The sequence below is a fragment of the Manis javanica genome, chromosome 4 (genome assembly GCF_040802235.1).
Source record: "Manis javanica isolate MJ-LG chromosome 4, MJ_LKY, whole genome shotgun sequence".
Lineage (NCBI taxonomy): Eukaryota > Metazoa > Chordata > Mammalia > Pholidota > Manidae > Manis > Manis javanica.
Genome location: NC_133159.1, coordinates 169,178,957 through 169,196,139, shown reverse-complemented (window position 1 = coordinate 169,196,139; position 17,183 = coordinate 169,178,957). Strand labels below are relative to the sequence as shown.

General features: G+C 39.2%; 1 protein-coding gene across 4 annotated transcripts in view; it reads right to left on the bottom strand.

Annotated features, from left to right (window-relative positions):
* Positions 1 to 46: 46 nt before the first annotated feature.
* The window catches only part of DDX42 (DEAD-box helicase 42), a 33,177-nt gene continuing 16,040 nt past the window's right edge, over positions 47 to 17,183 (bottom strand). For 3 of the 4 annotated variants that reach the window (XM_017669337.3, XM_017669410.3, XM_036997118.2), the window contains 14 exons: positions 16,570 to 16,606; positions 15,602 to 15,751; positions 12,403 to 12,507; positions 10,880 to 10,999; positions 9,854 to 10,030; positions 9,136 to 9,264; positions 8,436 to 8,535; positions 7,812 to 7,859; positions 7,193 to 7,290; positions 6,114 to 6,390; positions 5,168 to 5,394; positions 3,652 to 3,762; positions 2,276 to 2,377; positions 47 to 1,629 (listed from right to left, as the gene is read on the bottom strand). In XM_017669337.3, coding sequence (XP_017524826.1) covers positions 940 to 1,629; positions 2,276 to 2,377; positions 3,652 to 3,762; positions 5,168 to 5,394; positions 6,114 to 6,390; positions 7,193 to 7,290; positions 7,812 to 7,859; positions 8,436 to 8,535; positions 9,136 to 9,264; positions 9,854 to 10,030; positions 10,880 to 10,999; positions 12,403 to 12,507; positions 15,602 to 15,751; positions 16,570 to 16,606 — 2,371 coding nt within the window. In that variant the 3' untranslated portion in view covers positions 47 to 939. The remainder of the gene's footprint in view (positions 1,630 to 2,275; positions 2,378 to 3,651; positions 3,763 to 5,167; positions 5,395 to 6,113; positions 6,391 to 7,192; positions 7,291 to 7,811; positions 7,860 to 8,435; positions 8,536 to 9,135; positions 9,265 to 9,853; positions 10,031 to 10,879; positions 11,000 to 12,402; positions 12,508 to 15,601; positions 15,752 to 16,569; positions 16,607 to 17,183) is intronic. The other variant, XM_036997119.2, reaches the window with a different exon arrangement.

Sequence of the window (17,183 nt, the reverse complement as noted above, 5' to 3'; positions counted from 1 at the left end):
ACAGGTACAACTCACTATGCAGTAGAAATGACAAACAATCCACCAGTCCCAGTAGTAAAACATTTACTAGAGCAAGCAGAAAGGAATGCACATCTTAAAGAAACCTTCACAAAGTCACAAAATTCAAAGTATATTTCTTTTCCTTTTATAAACAAGATAGAACAAAAATCATCAAAATCATTTCAGCAAAAGATTTTTCTACCATTGTGGCAAGTTAAAAAAAAAACACAATGAAATAGAAGGAGAAGACACTTTAAAAGCTGCTGTTGTTGGGTTTTTATTTTAAATTTAGCGACACTTCAAACCTGGAGCAAATACCGTTTCCAGGATCATCTTTCCCCTTCAATGGTAGCTGCACTGGGTCTGGCAGGCTGCTGCTTCCTCTCTCAGGGCTGGACACAAGCCTTGCTAGGGAACCTGAGCACCTATTCCGCCTTAGAATCACATTTTTCCCTTCCCTGCAGTCTGGAAGCACCAAAGTGCTTCCCATAACACCTCAATGGACTGGGTTTGCAGAAGCCAGCTCCTAAAAAAGGGAGTGCCTGGCCACACAGCTAAGAAAAAGAATTTAATCTAGGCGTTTGTAAGGTGACATTTTAGTAAAAAATATACGCTACATATAATATAAACCAAGAGTGAGTTTTGTGCCCTATAAAGGCCCTTTTCTTCCAAGGTTTCAAATGCCCCTCACGACAACTCACCTAGAGCCAAAAGAACTTTCTCAGCTCTGACTGCTTCCAAGGACCAAAACAGCTTCCTAAGAAAACATCTGAACATTGACCCAGATGAAGGGGTAATGTATCCAAGCTGCAGCTCTCCACTAAGGGCAGGGGGTCCTTACACCTAGGGCCCCAACCCAGCCCTGAGACACCTACTTACCAAAAATCTTTCTAAAAATAAAATTAAAGACAATTGATTCCACACTTTAGCACATACCCTCTAACTGTCCCATCGACTTTTCTTGCGCTTTGGTGGCTCTGGAACGGCAAAACCATCAGCTGTCTTATCTGTCTTGTTGTCCACCTTGTCCATCTTGCTGTCTACCTTGGGGTCCATCTTGCCCTCACGGTTAAAACCTTCTTTCCGGCTTTCACCATTCCGACCATCGTTTGCACCTCGGCTCTCCCCATGTCGGCCTCCACCTCCTCCATGTCTGTTCTCCCCGTGACGATGGCCATCACCATGACGGCCACTACTTTCTGGGTAGCGGTATCCATCTCCATGGCGACCACCATCTCCATGACGTGGGCTATCGCCATGCCGATTGCCACTCTCTCCATGACTATGACGGCTGCCACCCCGGTTCTCAGTGTATCTCTCCCTTTTCCCATTGCCACCCCCAACTCCTTCTCGGCCGTTATTCCCTGAAGCTGTGTTATTGACTCCCTGGGCTCCAGGAGTAGGGTAGGTCACTGGGGCACTGCTGAGGCTGCCGGCGCTGCTAAAGCCTGGGATGCCCTTGGCGGCACTGGCAATGGGGCTGTCAGGACTGCTGTGGCCCTGCTGGGCTGAATTAGTTGGAACAGAATTCAAGCTCCCTGCACTAGTCCATCCACTCGCCCCAGCAGCAGAGCTTCCAGCCTTCTGGTTGCTTAAGCTGGCAGCAACAAAGTGACTCTTGTACTGTGACTAAAAGAGAGACAACAGGAGTAGGTGAGATAGTAAGTTCAATTCAAGGAACGTGAATATATAAGCATGGCAATTATAAAATAGAGAAATTCTGCTGTCTTGGTACTGTGATGTTCGCATGTTGACCCACAAATCCTGCAGTTTCTGTGCTGCTCTATTAATGAAAAAGAAAAATCTTGGGATCTAATTAAAACATCAGTCTGGAGGCAAATACAATGTGTTAATTAAGGCCTAGCTAGTTCACTGGTTGTCAGCTAGATAACTGGAGCCAGAGTAGGTCTAGAAGGATGATGGGTACAGAGTGCGTAAGAGACGAGAATCAAATCTGTCTTAGCTAAAAAATGGTAATCACTCTCCACTAGATTGGAACAGCCTGGAGGTGGGCAACACTCCCGGCTATTGAGGCAGGGAAGGAACACCAAGCCTGCAGCGTACAATCCTGGGCTCTGGGTATGACTGAAGCAGGTGACCAATAAGAGGGGTTTCTCTAGCCTCTACACCTGTATCTCTAGGTAAGCGAAGGTTAAGTTTATATTCAAAACCGAAAGCAGTGAGAAGGCCCTAAATCCAGCATACAGCCTATACGCCCAGCCACCGATTCAGGAAGACTAGGTCCCCTTATTACTGCCCAAGAGTAATTTCAGACCTGGAAAGCAGCTTTCATTGCTGTCAGCCGATCTCCCATGGCTCCCGTGGAGGGCTTGTAGGCCTCGTAATTGCTCATTACATTGTTGTTATTTCCTCGGTCCTAAAATGAACACATTCGTGAGAATGGAAAAATAAGTAGGAAAAGCCCACTGCACAGACTGGGCTTCAATATACTGAAATCTGAAGTGGGAACTGCAATGGCAACAGGATATTTTTAGAAAGTTACTTATGTTTTGTGAGAGAAGATGCGGCAATAAATCATTTCAAAATGCTTTTGCCTTTCAACCCAGTAATTACTTCTATCCTGGGCACTGACCCTAATAATCAGAAATGAGGTCAGATTATGCCCCAAGCTGCTCATATGGTATTATTTTTACACATACACACACACATTATGTAATTATGTAAAAACTGAATGGAAAGGCCACAAGGCAGTGTAGCACATGAATGACTGCTAAAGCTCTGAATCCAGACCCTTGGAGTCTGAATCCCAGCTTCAACACCTGACAGTGTGTACCCTTGGGTGCCTCAGTTTTACTATCTGTATTTACTCTCACTGGCTGACTGTGTGTACCCCTGGGTGCCTCAGTTTTATTATCTGTATTTACTCTCACTGGCTGACTGTGAAGATTCAATTAATATGTATGATTGCTTGGAATGGCCTAGCACCCATTTAGTTTTCAGTGTTGGCTATCATCATCACCCATATCATCCATGCCACCACTATAATGTGGGAAGAGACTATTTCTCAGACACCAAGTTAACCAAAAATGTAGACTGATTCCTAAGCTAAGGACAAAAACTGTTGAAGTGACAGGGAACGTGCAGTTAAGCCATCAGGGGTGGTTTGTGAGAAAAGCTACCTCTCATCTCTGATTTAGTTTCCCAGATAACGTGGGAATCATTCCTACGGTTTAGTTACAACTACAGAGTAACACAGTAAAGGTAGAGTTCACAGAGTAACCATATGCCAATGTCTTATAAGCAGCAGGCTCTAAGCCAATGCTGGAGGGCTTATAATAGAAACAGACAACTGGGTCCCACCTCCAGAGTTTCTGATTCACTAACTATAGGGCGAAGCATGAGTCTGCATTTGCTGCTGGCCCAGGGACCATAATTTGAGAACCCCAGCTTATCTAGACTCATTTCCTGAGCATGCCTAGTCAGCCACATACACAGAGATGGTTCTTCAAATAGAAAGTCACAACATTAAGTACCAGCATTGTACTGACTCAAATTGGCAGATTAAACACAAGCTCCCTTCTAAGACAGGGTTTTGAACTCACTGAGGCTTTCTCAGGTTGGTAAGAACAGTCCTCAAGTCATGCACGACTCAGAACCAGCCCCAAGGGAACTACTGCAGTCTGGACTCACCGTGTTCTCAGAGCCTAGGCCGGGCCGCTCCCTGTAGCCTAGGCCGCCTCCACCGATGTTCAGCTTCTTGCCTTTCCCTCCTTTGAAACGGGATTTCCGAAACCAGGCATTCTGCATTGAACACCATTCACAGTTAAGCCAGGGGAGGAAGCAGCCAGAGGAAGGGGACAAGGTCAAAGAGGACACTAAGTGGGAGAACTTTCTGTTTCACCTTTAACCAATGTATTTATGGGAGGAACTGTTCACAGGAACCAAAGTTTAGCTTCTTTTTTGGTAGTTTAATCCACCAAATTTGTCAGGTTTAGCTCCTTATCTAACTCTTCTTTCCTGCTTCCTTCAGGGCATCCAGGAAGGTAAGTGACATGCGATAGATAATCCTCACGTGCAGAGCAGTTACTCTGGAAACTTCAAACTTCCTTGAAAATGAAACTATTTTTTGTTTCTCAAACAATCTGAACATACCACTGGACATAAAAATTTGGAGCTTTTAAGAATTAGCAGGTTTAGAAGTAAAGGAAAAAAGTTATGTGAAATGTGGTTTATTAAAATTGACTCTGGACAGATACCCAGGACAAGCAGCCACACAACTGAAAATTTTACTTACTCATAATAGAGCTTAAAAATTTTCACTGAACTCGATCACTGCCAGAATACTACAAACCAGATTTATTCACATTCTGTTCACAAAGCAAACATCTCTATGGGAGGTTAGAGCTTCATCAACAGTCACATGTTATAGTCAAAGTACTTGAGAGGCAGGACAGGCTGGGGCAGACTGCTTATCAGGGGACTGACGATGCACCACAATGTGAGAGCACAGGATTCCTGCGGCACAGAGAGAGATGTACGAAAATGCCCAAGACAAAATGTATCTCATTCAAAATTTGAGTTTGGGATGGGCTCTTTATACCCCAGGAAAGTAAAGAATATTCTAGTCCTTCCCGCAATTCAGGTCCTTTACTCCCAGGACCCTAAGCATGGGCAGTGCCACATCTCATCTGCATTATGGATTAACAGCTGGCCTAGGAATTTGACACACATGTAAATCTCTACTATCAGAACTTGTATACTGAACTCACCTATAATTTGGTCACTGCCTATATTAAGATGACTCAGGAGTTAATTGGGTAGAATGCTTCACTCGGTTTTGGATTGGTAATCAGTGTGGTTAAAGGTCTGAGATCCAAATCTTATAAGGAATAGTTAAATACATTGTTGTTATTTCTAAAGACATCATGTTTTAGCCCCCAAAAGAGAAGATGGCAGGGAAAGGCTGTAAGAATAGCAGTCATCTTTGCAATGAAATTTTTGCACGATTGTGGTATGCAACAAACAGAAATTTCAGAGGAACAGATTTTAGCAGAAAGAAAGGAGTAACTTTTTAACATATGTTGTTGAGAAGAAGAGAAGACCAGCCAGGTACATTTTAATCATATTTCTGTTATCTGCCTCAGACTTCAATTGTTTCACTTAGTTTTACAACCTGGAGTAACCTGAAGTGCGCCTGGCGCCTTACCTGCATTGCCAGATCTAGGAGTTCCTTGGAAACGTGCTGATTGGCTCCTTCCAAGTTGCGGACAAGGTCACCAGCAAAATTGCTGTCCTTGGGAGTCAGCAAGGTATAGGCCACACCCTTCTCACCGGCTCGCCCTGTGCGGCCAATCCTATGAGTATGGGTATCAATGTCTCGGGCCACATCATAATTAATGACAGTCTTAATCGAAGGAATGTCCAGACCACGGGCTGAAATAAAAAAACAACGAAAGTCTTCATTTATCATCTGGAATCAAAAGACCAAAGTAATTAAAAAATGCTCATCTGCCAAGAAGCCACATTCCTCTTATCTAGGCAAAGTGCATGGTGTGGTGAGCTCAGATACAGGCATACAAATTATAACTCTAGGACAAAATTCACTTTCATAGATTCTATGATGCTGGACTGTCTAGTGTAAGGAACACACACCTTCTGCTGTCAACAATCTGCCAAGCATGGCCTCTCTCTTGCAATAGGAATATATAAAAAAATGAAAACTATTATCAAACATGCACTGAAACACAGAAATAGCTATTGAAACTCAGCAGAACAAAGCCAAAAACCATCCTTCAGAAAGTTTTCTGATCTTGAATGAAGTATGCCTAACTAAATACTCAAGGTGAGATAACTACTATATTCAGACACATAACAAGGGCATAGTCTATGATATAACTGCCTTTGTAATTTTTCCCCCAAATGTCTTCCAACTGCAGGGATTCTTTTTTTCAGAGAGAAACATGAAATGAGAAGTGGTACCCAAGCTCCAGACTGTGATCACTGTGCTCTGACCTGCCATCCCACAGGGCATGGCCAGCTAGGCCAAAAGAATGCCTTCAATCAGCCTGCTCAGATGTTATAGGGCTCATACAGCAAGACAGAGCATCCTTACAGCACAGGAACCTAAGGCTATTGGGGAATTCATCCTCTACCTGCAACATCTGTGGCCACCAGGACTGGGATGTCTTTTTTCTTAAAGTCTGAGATGACCTTGTTTCTTTCACTCTGATCCATGTCCCCGTGGAGCAGACCAAGATTATGACCCTCCTGCTTAAGGTTACTGGCTAGCTCTTCAGCATTGGCTTTTTTAGTAACAAACAGGAGGACACTCCCTGAAGAGGTAAACTCCACCAGACGCCGGGTAAGCCAGTTCCATTTACTAGGCCCAGAATGGAGAATTTCTACAATCTGTGTCACATCTTCATTTGCCTAAAAAGGAATAAATAAAACAGATGATTTTGACATTTGTGACACAGGGCACCTCAACAAGGACCAGACAGCACATTTTCTACTTGCTTCTAGAAGAACCTTGAACAATCTCTCCTCTTCTTGCACATTCCTTCTCACATCACTGTGCTCCCCATCTCCCCCATTGTATACATACACCTAAGAAATTTGTAAGCCCCAGTACTTGGCAGTAGTTTTTAATATGCCTGTTCAGATTATCCCTAATCACGTAACCTCCTTTTCTGTCCCTCCCACTCACTATGTGCGCAGGTCATACACGCACATAGAAGGCACTCAAAAAAATAAAGTGAATGTCAAATGTTAATTGCTCAGAACTTAAATTTTCAACACATTGCATATGAACAGGTAATAAAAACCTGAGTTCATTTTTACCAGGCCTTTCAAATCAACCCACTCCATGCTCTGCAGGCCTCCTCCCACACTCATTTGAAATGTCAGTTCCATCCTAAGTGACCATTAGTGTTCTAGCTTGCTTTTTTCTTTTAAATTCCTCAGAAGTTGTTTTTTTAACTCTTTACTATGGAAAAATTTTAAACATAATCAGCTCCATGTACTCATCACCCAGCTTCAACAATAAACATTTTGCCTGTCTTATTTCAAATTCCCCCCATTGTGTTTTTTAAAAACCAAATCTGAAACATGTTGCCTCATCTGTAAATATGTAATAGCATTTTTTCCCTTCTCAATAGTGAAAAATTTATTTCATGTCTCCATAACATAAGAAATAACAGCTTGGGTCCCACCCAGCCCTGCTTAGGGTTACCTCTCCAATATCTCCCTGCACCACACGGATAGGGTCGATCAGGATGTCTCTGGCCAGTTTTTCAATCTTTTTCCGAAAAGTTGCACTGAATAAGAGAGCTAAAACGTAAAGTAAATTCTTTTAAAGAAACAGTATGACTTCTTTCTTGAATACCCACTAAGCTTCCTACTTTCAGAATTATTCACTTTTTAAAAACAAACCTACTACACTTCAATTCAGTTAAAAATTTTATTCACTAAGGAAAAAAGATCTGCCCTGGTTCTATTTTTATACATTTTCAGTTAAGACCGGTTGTCAGCACGGTTCAGAAAAATGGTCTTGACTTCAAATTAGAAATCTGCACTGTGCCTTGCCTTTGCTCACTGGTTAAACTGTATAAATTGAGGCAAGTCATTTAATTCTCAGCCTTGATTTTTTCATCTATACAAATGAGTTCTATCTGATCATCTCTAAGGTCCTGTCCAGCTCAGGATAATGATTAACTGTTATTATCTCCTTTTCCATGGTTCTCACCTGTACATATGATCATTTTTGCTGCCATAACTGTGAGTGCTTATAAAATAAATAGGTATTATACTCTGAGTACAAATGTGGCTGAATAAAACTGCTTTATACATACTCTGTCTGTCAGGACGAACATGACTTGCTATGGATCGCACCTGGTACTCTGGAAGAAGCAGAACAGTAAAATCAGTATTATAACTCTGTACTAGTTTGTGATACCTGTAAAAAGTCAGTTTTAGTAAAAATCTTCATATGTGAGGTTATAAGTAAATTTTGAAACTCTTACACCTATCATGCAGTATGAAACTCTAACATGTTCCCTCCACCCGTTAGGCTGGGCCCAGTGCTGTTGCAATCAATAAAGAGGTATTTGGAATTTTCACACAGCTGGTAAGTCAAGGAAGACAGGAAAACAAAGTGCCCTGAATGATAGGACATTCACCTACCTAAGAACACAGACCCTGACCTCCACAATCAAAGGCACGTAATAAAAACAAAGCATAGAGAAAATATACCCCTTATTTTCAAAGGCACTTTCAAATGTCCTCAACCCAATCAAGCCAAAAATGCTTTTTCTGAGAGAACTCCTAAAAATAGTTAACATCTTAGCTATCTCTTTACAGTATCCAGGAGTATTTTTAGCTTTCTCATGCAGAAAACAAGTTGGTAAGTCTAAAAGGACATGAAAAAACTAGTATCATGATGATGGGGACAGAAGAAATTGGTACTCAAGGCATACCAAATCCCATGTCAAACATTCGATCTGCTTCATCAAACACAAGGTAAGAGACTCTTTGAAGATTGGTAGCTTTCTTCTTCACATGATCAATCAATCGGCCCTGGGATTCAGAAATGAAAAGTATAATCAAAGGCATGTACAAGAACTTTCCAGAGCTGTGCTCCCGGCAAAAGTGCTAATACTCCAGTCTTGGACTGTACCAGACACTAGTCCAACAACCTTGGACTTTATTCATTACAAGCCCAAAAGAATAGAAATTTTGAAAGCACAATTAGATTTCTCCTTTATGTTAATTATGATTTAAATTGTGGGAAAATGGCCAGAAGTATTTTTGTGAGGCAATCTGAAGTGACCTAATTTAAAGCCTTATTGATATGTCTTAATTCTAGGCAGTTCTGACCAGATGCTGAGTGCCTTTCTGATTATTGATGCTCTCAGTAACCACAAATCCATTTTTTAGAAGAACATAAGAAAAAAACTGTGAGGGGAACTATAGTTACTATGAGTATCTATGTCAGAGAACCTTCCTGGACTGCTATTTTTGTCGACCAATCAAAATTAAACCAAAGCCACCAGCTGCAATTCACCAGGGTATTATCAACCCCACTTTACCACATTTTAGGGGGATTTCCTCTAGTAACTAGCCTTTTTTCCATATCAAGAGAGGCTCAGAAGCCATTTAAACCCAAGATATACTTACTGGGGTGCACACAACAATCTCCGCCCCTTCCTGAAGGGCCTTGGCCTGCTCCCACATACTCCCTCCTCCATACACAGCCACCGATCGAAGATTATATGCCTTCCCAAACCGCTTACATTCTGCATGGATCTACAAAGTTGTTGACATGACGACATATTAACAAACTGTGCCACTAACAAATATCTCTATCACAACCCCAGAGGAATTCTGAAAAACACACAACCAATGTGATGTCATAGAAAATCAAAAGCTAGAAAATGCTTTAAAGTTACAATTTTACTCATAAAGCAAATGAATAAAGTACCATTATTACATCTCAACAGGCTATCTAAACTCTTGCCTTGATTATTTTTTTCATTACTCTTCCTAACCCTATCATTGCCTTTCTATCAAGCAAAATGAACTATTGGAGGAGAAATCGCTGGGAGCTTATAATTCCTGTACCATACTTCTCTCAAAACAGTTTTTAGGTTAAAGTGTGTATCTGGTTATACAGAAAATATGTAACACATAGTATTTTTCAGAAGTTGTCTGGCAGCACAAGTGAATATGCTTAATGACACCAAAGTGTATACTTTAAAATGGTTAAAATGTTATGTTTCATGTAATGGTAAATCCACCACAACTAAAATGTTATTTTCCTGGTAATTCTACCCATTTGACTGGTTAGTCCCTTCCTACCTCACATATAGAGGGGCATTCTACACAAAGCACATACCTGCTGGCAAAGCTCCCTAGTAGGACACACAATCACTGCAATTGGTCCGTCACCTGGTTCCAACTCCTTCTGGTCCATTATGTGAATCAACATGGGCCAGATAAAGGCTGCAGTTTTTCCACTGCCTGTTTTGGCAATACCAATCATGTCTCTACCACTTAATGCCACAGGCACACCCTAGAGGAAAAATGAAGTATATCCACTCTGAACTTTCAATTTTAAACATGTACTGAAGGAAATCCTGGGGTTAGAGTAAATGACTATTACTGACATTCATTTCCAATGGAACTAAAATCTCCTGGGCTATGCACAACCACTATGAAACAATGAGATACACCTGGAATTCCCATCAACTTCTTGATTTATAGGAAATAGTATTATTATTCTCTTCATGTGGATTGGCCATCATTTACAAAATATGAATGACTACATTTTGTTAGAAATACAGAAGTGGTTATTTGCAAATTTATAATGTTAAGTGGCTTACTAAAACTTCTTACCCTTGAGAAGGTATACAACAGACTGTATCATCCATATACAGAAAATTCTCATCTTCTGTGTAGGAATGAATAAATCCCACACTTTAATGGGAAAGAAAAGCTATTACTTTAAGTTATAAATGAGAAATTTCAGGTCATGGACAAAGAAATCCTACACACTGACAGCACTGTTTCTCCACAATCTTTTGAGGCCTAGAACTGTTTCTTAAGATGGTATTTGCAAAACATTTATCAAATACAAAGAACAATTCCTAGCCTCGAGGCAACCTCTTAGGGTGATAAATAACTCACTTTTGCTCTGTAATTTTTACAGGTTTCAAAAATAACCTCGGATTTCACACATGTCATTTTTTCCTTCTTAATTAAATCAAAAGTTGAAGACTAAGCCAGAGAGGAATTATCTGGACATCTTCTATCCATGTCAATATAATTCTGCACTAAACACAATTTTATTGCTTTGACCTGTTCGTAAAATACAGTCAACTGAATATCATGCCACTTCATCTTTTCATTACATTTTACTTACCTGGCACTGTATTGGAGTGGGCTGTGTGTATTCAGATTTCCTAATCTGGTGCATAAGTTGTTCATCAAACCCAAAATGAGCAAAACTACTTCCTGGTCTAGGAGGTGCAGCCCCAGAGACCTAGAAATAAATACAACTCCCACGAATGACTTATACTTCAAAATAAATAGCACTGGAAGCTCAACAATGATTACCTGCATATAGCATTTAGCTTGAATATGAAGAAGTGAAAATATAAATCTGTAGCCAAAGCACACATTGTTTAAAAAGGTAAAACTCAATGGATCTAAAACCTCATAAAAAAATATTCCTGAGATAATTGTCATGTGACTTAAAACAATCAAGTGCCTAGGAATCTTAATTCATTTTCTCATAAGAAATGAAAAACTGTTCAATGAATTGGAAAAAGTGATTCATGGTTTTTTGCTTTTCCATTTTGTGTAACTATTAACCAGATGGCAGAAAAAGTAAGATTTACTCTTGAAATAAAATGAAGAGTGAAGATGAACACCAAATAAGACACGTCTATGCCCAATGGTGACAAACATTATCCACTATCTCCATTTTCAGTTATGCCTAAAGAGTTAATGTACCACTTAGTGATGGTCCAGCCACTGTCAAGCACTGTCCAAACTGCACCCAGGTGAGGAATGGGGCTGATAACCTCCATGCTGACTCCAACAGCAGTAACCTTTCACTGCTTTTCCAGTGATGCTCATAGTTCCAATTAGGATTTCATTTAAAAGGTTTTCTGGGGGGGGGTTAGGGGTGATAACTCTTGGAAAAAGACAAGTATACATACACACACCTTTTGGAAAACAGAAGTTCAAACATCACTTAGCAGCTGACTGTTAAGGAGACACAGGCCAGAAAGTTGTCCACATCAGAGTAGATGTTACCATATTATCTATCTGTGTTTCACTTAACTAACATCTAGCAGCACCCGAAAACAATGTACAACTCCTGACTTTTTTGGTGGACAATTTAAACTATTATTCTGAAATAAGTGCATGCATATTTTTAAAAGGTGTTAATTTCTTCTATCTTTAACTAAAGTGTGTTGTATATAATTTGAGAAGCATATTTTACATATGAAATATTCTAAGACTTCACATGCTGTTCACATCTATTAATCTTGTCTCTTTTTCCTGGAGATGAGGACTCCTACCCTTCATCTCTAGCCTACCCAACACAGTTCTTAGCACACTGTACTCATGCAGAAATATTGCTGATTAATTTTAAGGTCACAATGACCCATTGTTCCAACACAACATAAAAGTTGGCTGAACACATAGCATTTATGTATGTCACATAAAAGAAAAAATAATTATCCTATCCTAAAATAACTGGAAGACTAAAACAGTAAAATCAAGACACATGAACCCAAGGGATGTAGTTATTACTCTATCAAAGACAGTTCAGGAACCATTAGGAAAAAAGGCTATGTTTAGTTATGATAAGCAATAATACTAAGCCTGGACTAATTAACATTATAAGAATACTTGGCTTCATGGACAACTTACCCGAAGATTGAGCTTATGCCGCAGATCTATTAGCTGCTGTGGGGTGAGGTTGGTTATCTCTTCATGCTCATTGTAAAAATTTTTCTCAAATGGTGGATAGTCAATCTGCAGGTCCAATTATTCAAAGTTAGTCTAGAATTCAAGAGTCAATCTTGTAAGTTTGATTTTAATGCACAACAATGTTTTATAATTACACACAAGTAAAGCCATAACCAGCTAGAGAACAAAAGAATTCACTTATTCATGACACACATCCCCAAAGTACAAGTACCTTTTCCTATTCCCATTTTCAATATAAACACCAACCTACTTCCTGAAGAGATTCTTAGACACCTCAGATGTGAACAACCTTGACACAGACTAAGGCATCTTTACAATGCCAAAGGCCTCAGAGAACACATATTTTAAAGAAGATGTTACACCCTATAACATTTGAATATGTTTTGGAGTAAGCTGGTCACCTAGTTCTAGGGACTTAAAAACATTTCTAGTATTTTCTCTGAAGGGAGCTCTGCCTTTAGAAGGCAAGTCTATCTGTTAAAAAACAATAACTGTTTATATATCTTTAAAAAAATGTGTGGCTAAGCATTTCCAATTCCAAAGAAGGAAGAAGCCATTTCTGCTACTCTCTTCATAAGCTTATTGTAACGAATAATACAAACATAAGCATATAACCACATATGAATTTGGCTAAATGATTCCCTTTTGACAACATGGTATGTTTATAATACACTTATTTTTTAAGGAGAATATAAGCCTGATAGGTGGTCAAAAACTTCACTATTCTGGATACAGACTAAAAAGTAATTAACTTTCTATGGCACTATCAATGAAAATAAGAAAATTTTAAGTTTCCCTTTAGCATTATCAATAGGCAGAACTTTTTGTCATGCTTCCCACATTGCTGCACTAAGCTGTTAACAGATTTCCTTTTCTTTAGTTAAGCTCCACAAGGGCAAGGGTTTTTGTTTGTGTTCACAAACAGAAATATGTAAATTTTTACACACAAATTTTTTTGTATCCAAAAAAAAAAAATAATGTGAAGAAAGCTGCTTATAGGCAGAAGGGATCTCCTTTTTCCTTATTTCTGATCTCTGGCAGACTGCCTATTACATTAGGACAATTGTGGGATACCCCAGCATGATGAGAGGTTTGAGCACTTTGTTATCTCAAACATTTTATTAGATGATTATTCCAAATGAAATACTAGATAATTATTCTGATGAAAATCCTTACTGGATTTTTACCCTCTACTGTGGATGCTTCTTCCTAGGACAGATTCACGTACTTTAGTTTCATTTGCCATATGCAAAATACCACGGTATTATGTGGTAGCATCTGTGCAAAAGGAAACATTTAAAAAATTGAACATAACCCATACTCTAGTCGAGACCAGTAGTTCTCAAACTTTTTAGCCTTGGGTGCCCTTTACACTTAACAAAAATACAATGAGTTTTCGTTTATGGGGGTTCTATCAATCAATACTATAGTAGAACAAAAAAATTTATTAATTCAAAAAATAATGAGTCCTTATGCTTTAACATAAATGCTTTAACAAAAAAAAACCCTTTATAACATTGCTTTTCATTTTTACAAATCTCTGTAAGGTCTGATTTAAAATAAAATGGTTCTTGCTATATTCAAATTGTTGTAGTATGTTGCTCTGATTGAAGCCCATGAAGAAAATCTGGTCTCACAAAGACATGTAGTTAGGAAAGAGAAGAGCATTTATTTTCAGAGTCTTATGTGTTTTTACTTTTCTGCAAAACTACGCTAAAAACTTGACAATCAGTCATTTCTTAAAGGTTATTTTCACTGTGTAATCTGACACCACATCAATGAACTTTCCACATTCCATTACATTATATTCCATGGGTCTAGCATACATTCTCAAGAGCCTTTTATTTACTGAGGCATGATTGTGATAATATCATGCGTTGGCCACTTGAAAATACTGGTTCCCTGAGGTAGTATGCAGATCACCCAAATGGTGAAACAACTCATTATATATTTTTAAAAATCACAGTTGTTTATCACTATCAATTTCAGTAAAAAGGACTTTAAGTATTAGAAAACTGTCAAGCTCACTGTGGTGAATATATGTCTCCCAAATTCTACTTTTTGCTCAAAAGCCCGAACTTCTACCATTGGTGATAAACACCATGAACTGCTTTCCTTAAAATGTCACTTGTTTTCTCAAGTGAAAACAGTGTTCCATGAGGAAAAAAACCTAGTTACGCTCACAACCCAAACACCTATGTGCTTTTCCTTGCAACAACTATATTTTAGCATGCAACAGAAATGCTTTACTTCCACTTCCCATTTTGCCACACGGAATAAAAAGATATGTAACATAAGGATCAAAATTTAATAAATAATGATTTTTACTGTTTCAAGGGTATACTTAAGTGAAGCTGGCTTTTTTTTTTTTAACTATGATGGTCTGACAGGGAAGACTGTAACAGACTACTAGAACACTGTCCTGATTCATGCTAAGCCATCACCAGTTTTACCTACCACTGCTTTTAGCCATTGATGCAAGTGCTGATGCAGTAAAAAAGGTAAATAATCTTAGCATTATTAAGAAAATTCTTTTGACTTTGTAGACTCCCTGAACAGATACTTCCAGGAGTCCTTGGACCACACTCTGAGAATGACTGCTCTAGATCTAGAATCACTGGGACACACAAGCTCTAGTCAGTATTTAACCTTAATGAAACATTGATTTTTCTGCATATGGGTATACTGATAACCTCATTCCTTTTTCTGATTTAGCAAACTGTAATTCCTGGTTTCACTTTGAAAGAACCATCCCTCACCTTCCCCAGATCTGGCAAAACAGTAAAGATTTAAAGCAATTAAAAATCAAATGCAGGACCAAGGGCGCATTTTCAAAGCAAGATGGTTAGTAATGGTCTGGAAAACATGTACAAGTGCTTGAAAAAATTCTTAGCCTAAAACTGAACGTGAGCAAGTGACTCAGCTGAACCTTGAACAATATTGGCTATAAAGCGTCACTGACTCAGTCACTTTCTAACTCAACCACTCAGCAGAGCTGACAAGATCCAAAAGAACAAATGTTCTCATGACACAGGGAATAAGAGCCAGTAGTACTCAGACACTGAGAAAACCTAATTATTAAAGTTGAAGAAAACTATCAGCCTAAAACAAGAATCAAATTCAGCAGGAAATACCATACCTCTGAATGATCAATGGGAGGAAGAGGATCAATGATTTTTTTGGAAGGTGCAATTGGATTTCCATCACTATCATATTCCAGATTATCTTCCTCCTCCTCTTGAATCACACCAGCAGTTGGGTTCTCTGCCATATACCGAAAATAAGCTTCCTGCAGGAAAGCACAAGTTCATAATCATCCCAAGTATAACTGAGAACATCTCTGCTTCTGTAATTACTGCACACAGTGTACCAGATGACTGCACACAGTTTAAATACCTACCAAGTAAGGCAAGACTTTTACTAGAAACGATCCTTTACCAATAGCAGTATTGAGAGGGACAATCAGAAGAAATGAATGAGACATTCAGCACTACAAAATGATTAATGTGTTTAACAGAAGACTTACAAATCTGTTTCTTCCACAGCCTTCCTGGGGTGGGCTGTCTACCTCCCCTGCTCAGAGCTGTGGAATACATGTTTGGCTTTACCAGTCCAAGTTTGGAGGCAGACACTGATTAAAAGGGTCACAAACCTGGAATGTGTTACTGCTCACTCTGGTTCCCTCCTCACCATCCCACGACTGAACAATGGGAAAAATACTCAAGGACAGTCATTAAAGTAATGCTCCATCCTGAGATTTAAGAATTACCAACAGAACCCTTAGAAAGGGATATAAGTGAGACGTTGCTAGAGGCCATCAGTAGTCCCACACTACTCTACTTCTTGACTTATCAGAATAAACATTAAATTTGGATTTTAAAAAAAATCAAGCTGAATAAAGCCCATATTTGTTTTTCATGTCACAGTTGATCAAATGTTCCATTCTCAACATGGGAAGAGCATGTGAATCTTTATATTACCAACTGGTCAAACATGTAGAAAAGGAGTATGTCAAATGACATTTCAATGAAGGCAAGCTCTAGCTTGTCCCTAGTAGATACTTTGTGGGGTAAAAATAGAAGATAGAAATACTGCATAGGAACTCACTTGGTCATCTTCCTCTTCAATGTCATCTCGAATACCCCTGGAAAAACAAGCGGAGAAACAAACTTCCCTGCAAATGTTCCACATACCCAGCTCCACACTTATAGCAGATTAGTGTTGAATTCCATACAGCACAGGAACTCTCAACACTAACCCATAACAAAGCAGCAATAAGCACACTGTAAACTATCCATCCATCATACACGTGTGGCTTCACTCTATAACCTGCAACTTGCATTTCCCTTGAATGCAATGATATGGTACCCCTAGGAACACCAATTACTAGGAAGGGCATAAGGAGTAAAAACTTTTGAAAATAGATACCCAAAGATCCTAGCCTTGTCAACCCTATACAACAAACACAATGAAGTTGTAAAAAGCATTTTATTTTTTGAAAAAATCCTCCACTTGCTATATAAACTAAAATGTTGCAATTTAATGTTCCCCCGAGTTTCTAGCTCTGGAGTAACTGCATTCAACCTTAATCCTTGGGGACAGAGAAACTACACCATCTCTTTTGTAAGTTTTGGACTATAATTCTTAAGCAGTTCACATGGAGAAGGGGACCATCACCACTTGCTGCATCTCAGGAGCAACAGAAAGTATGGCTGCTTAGT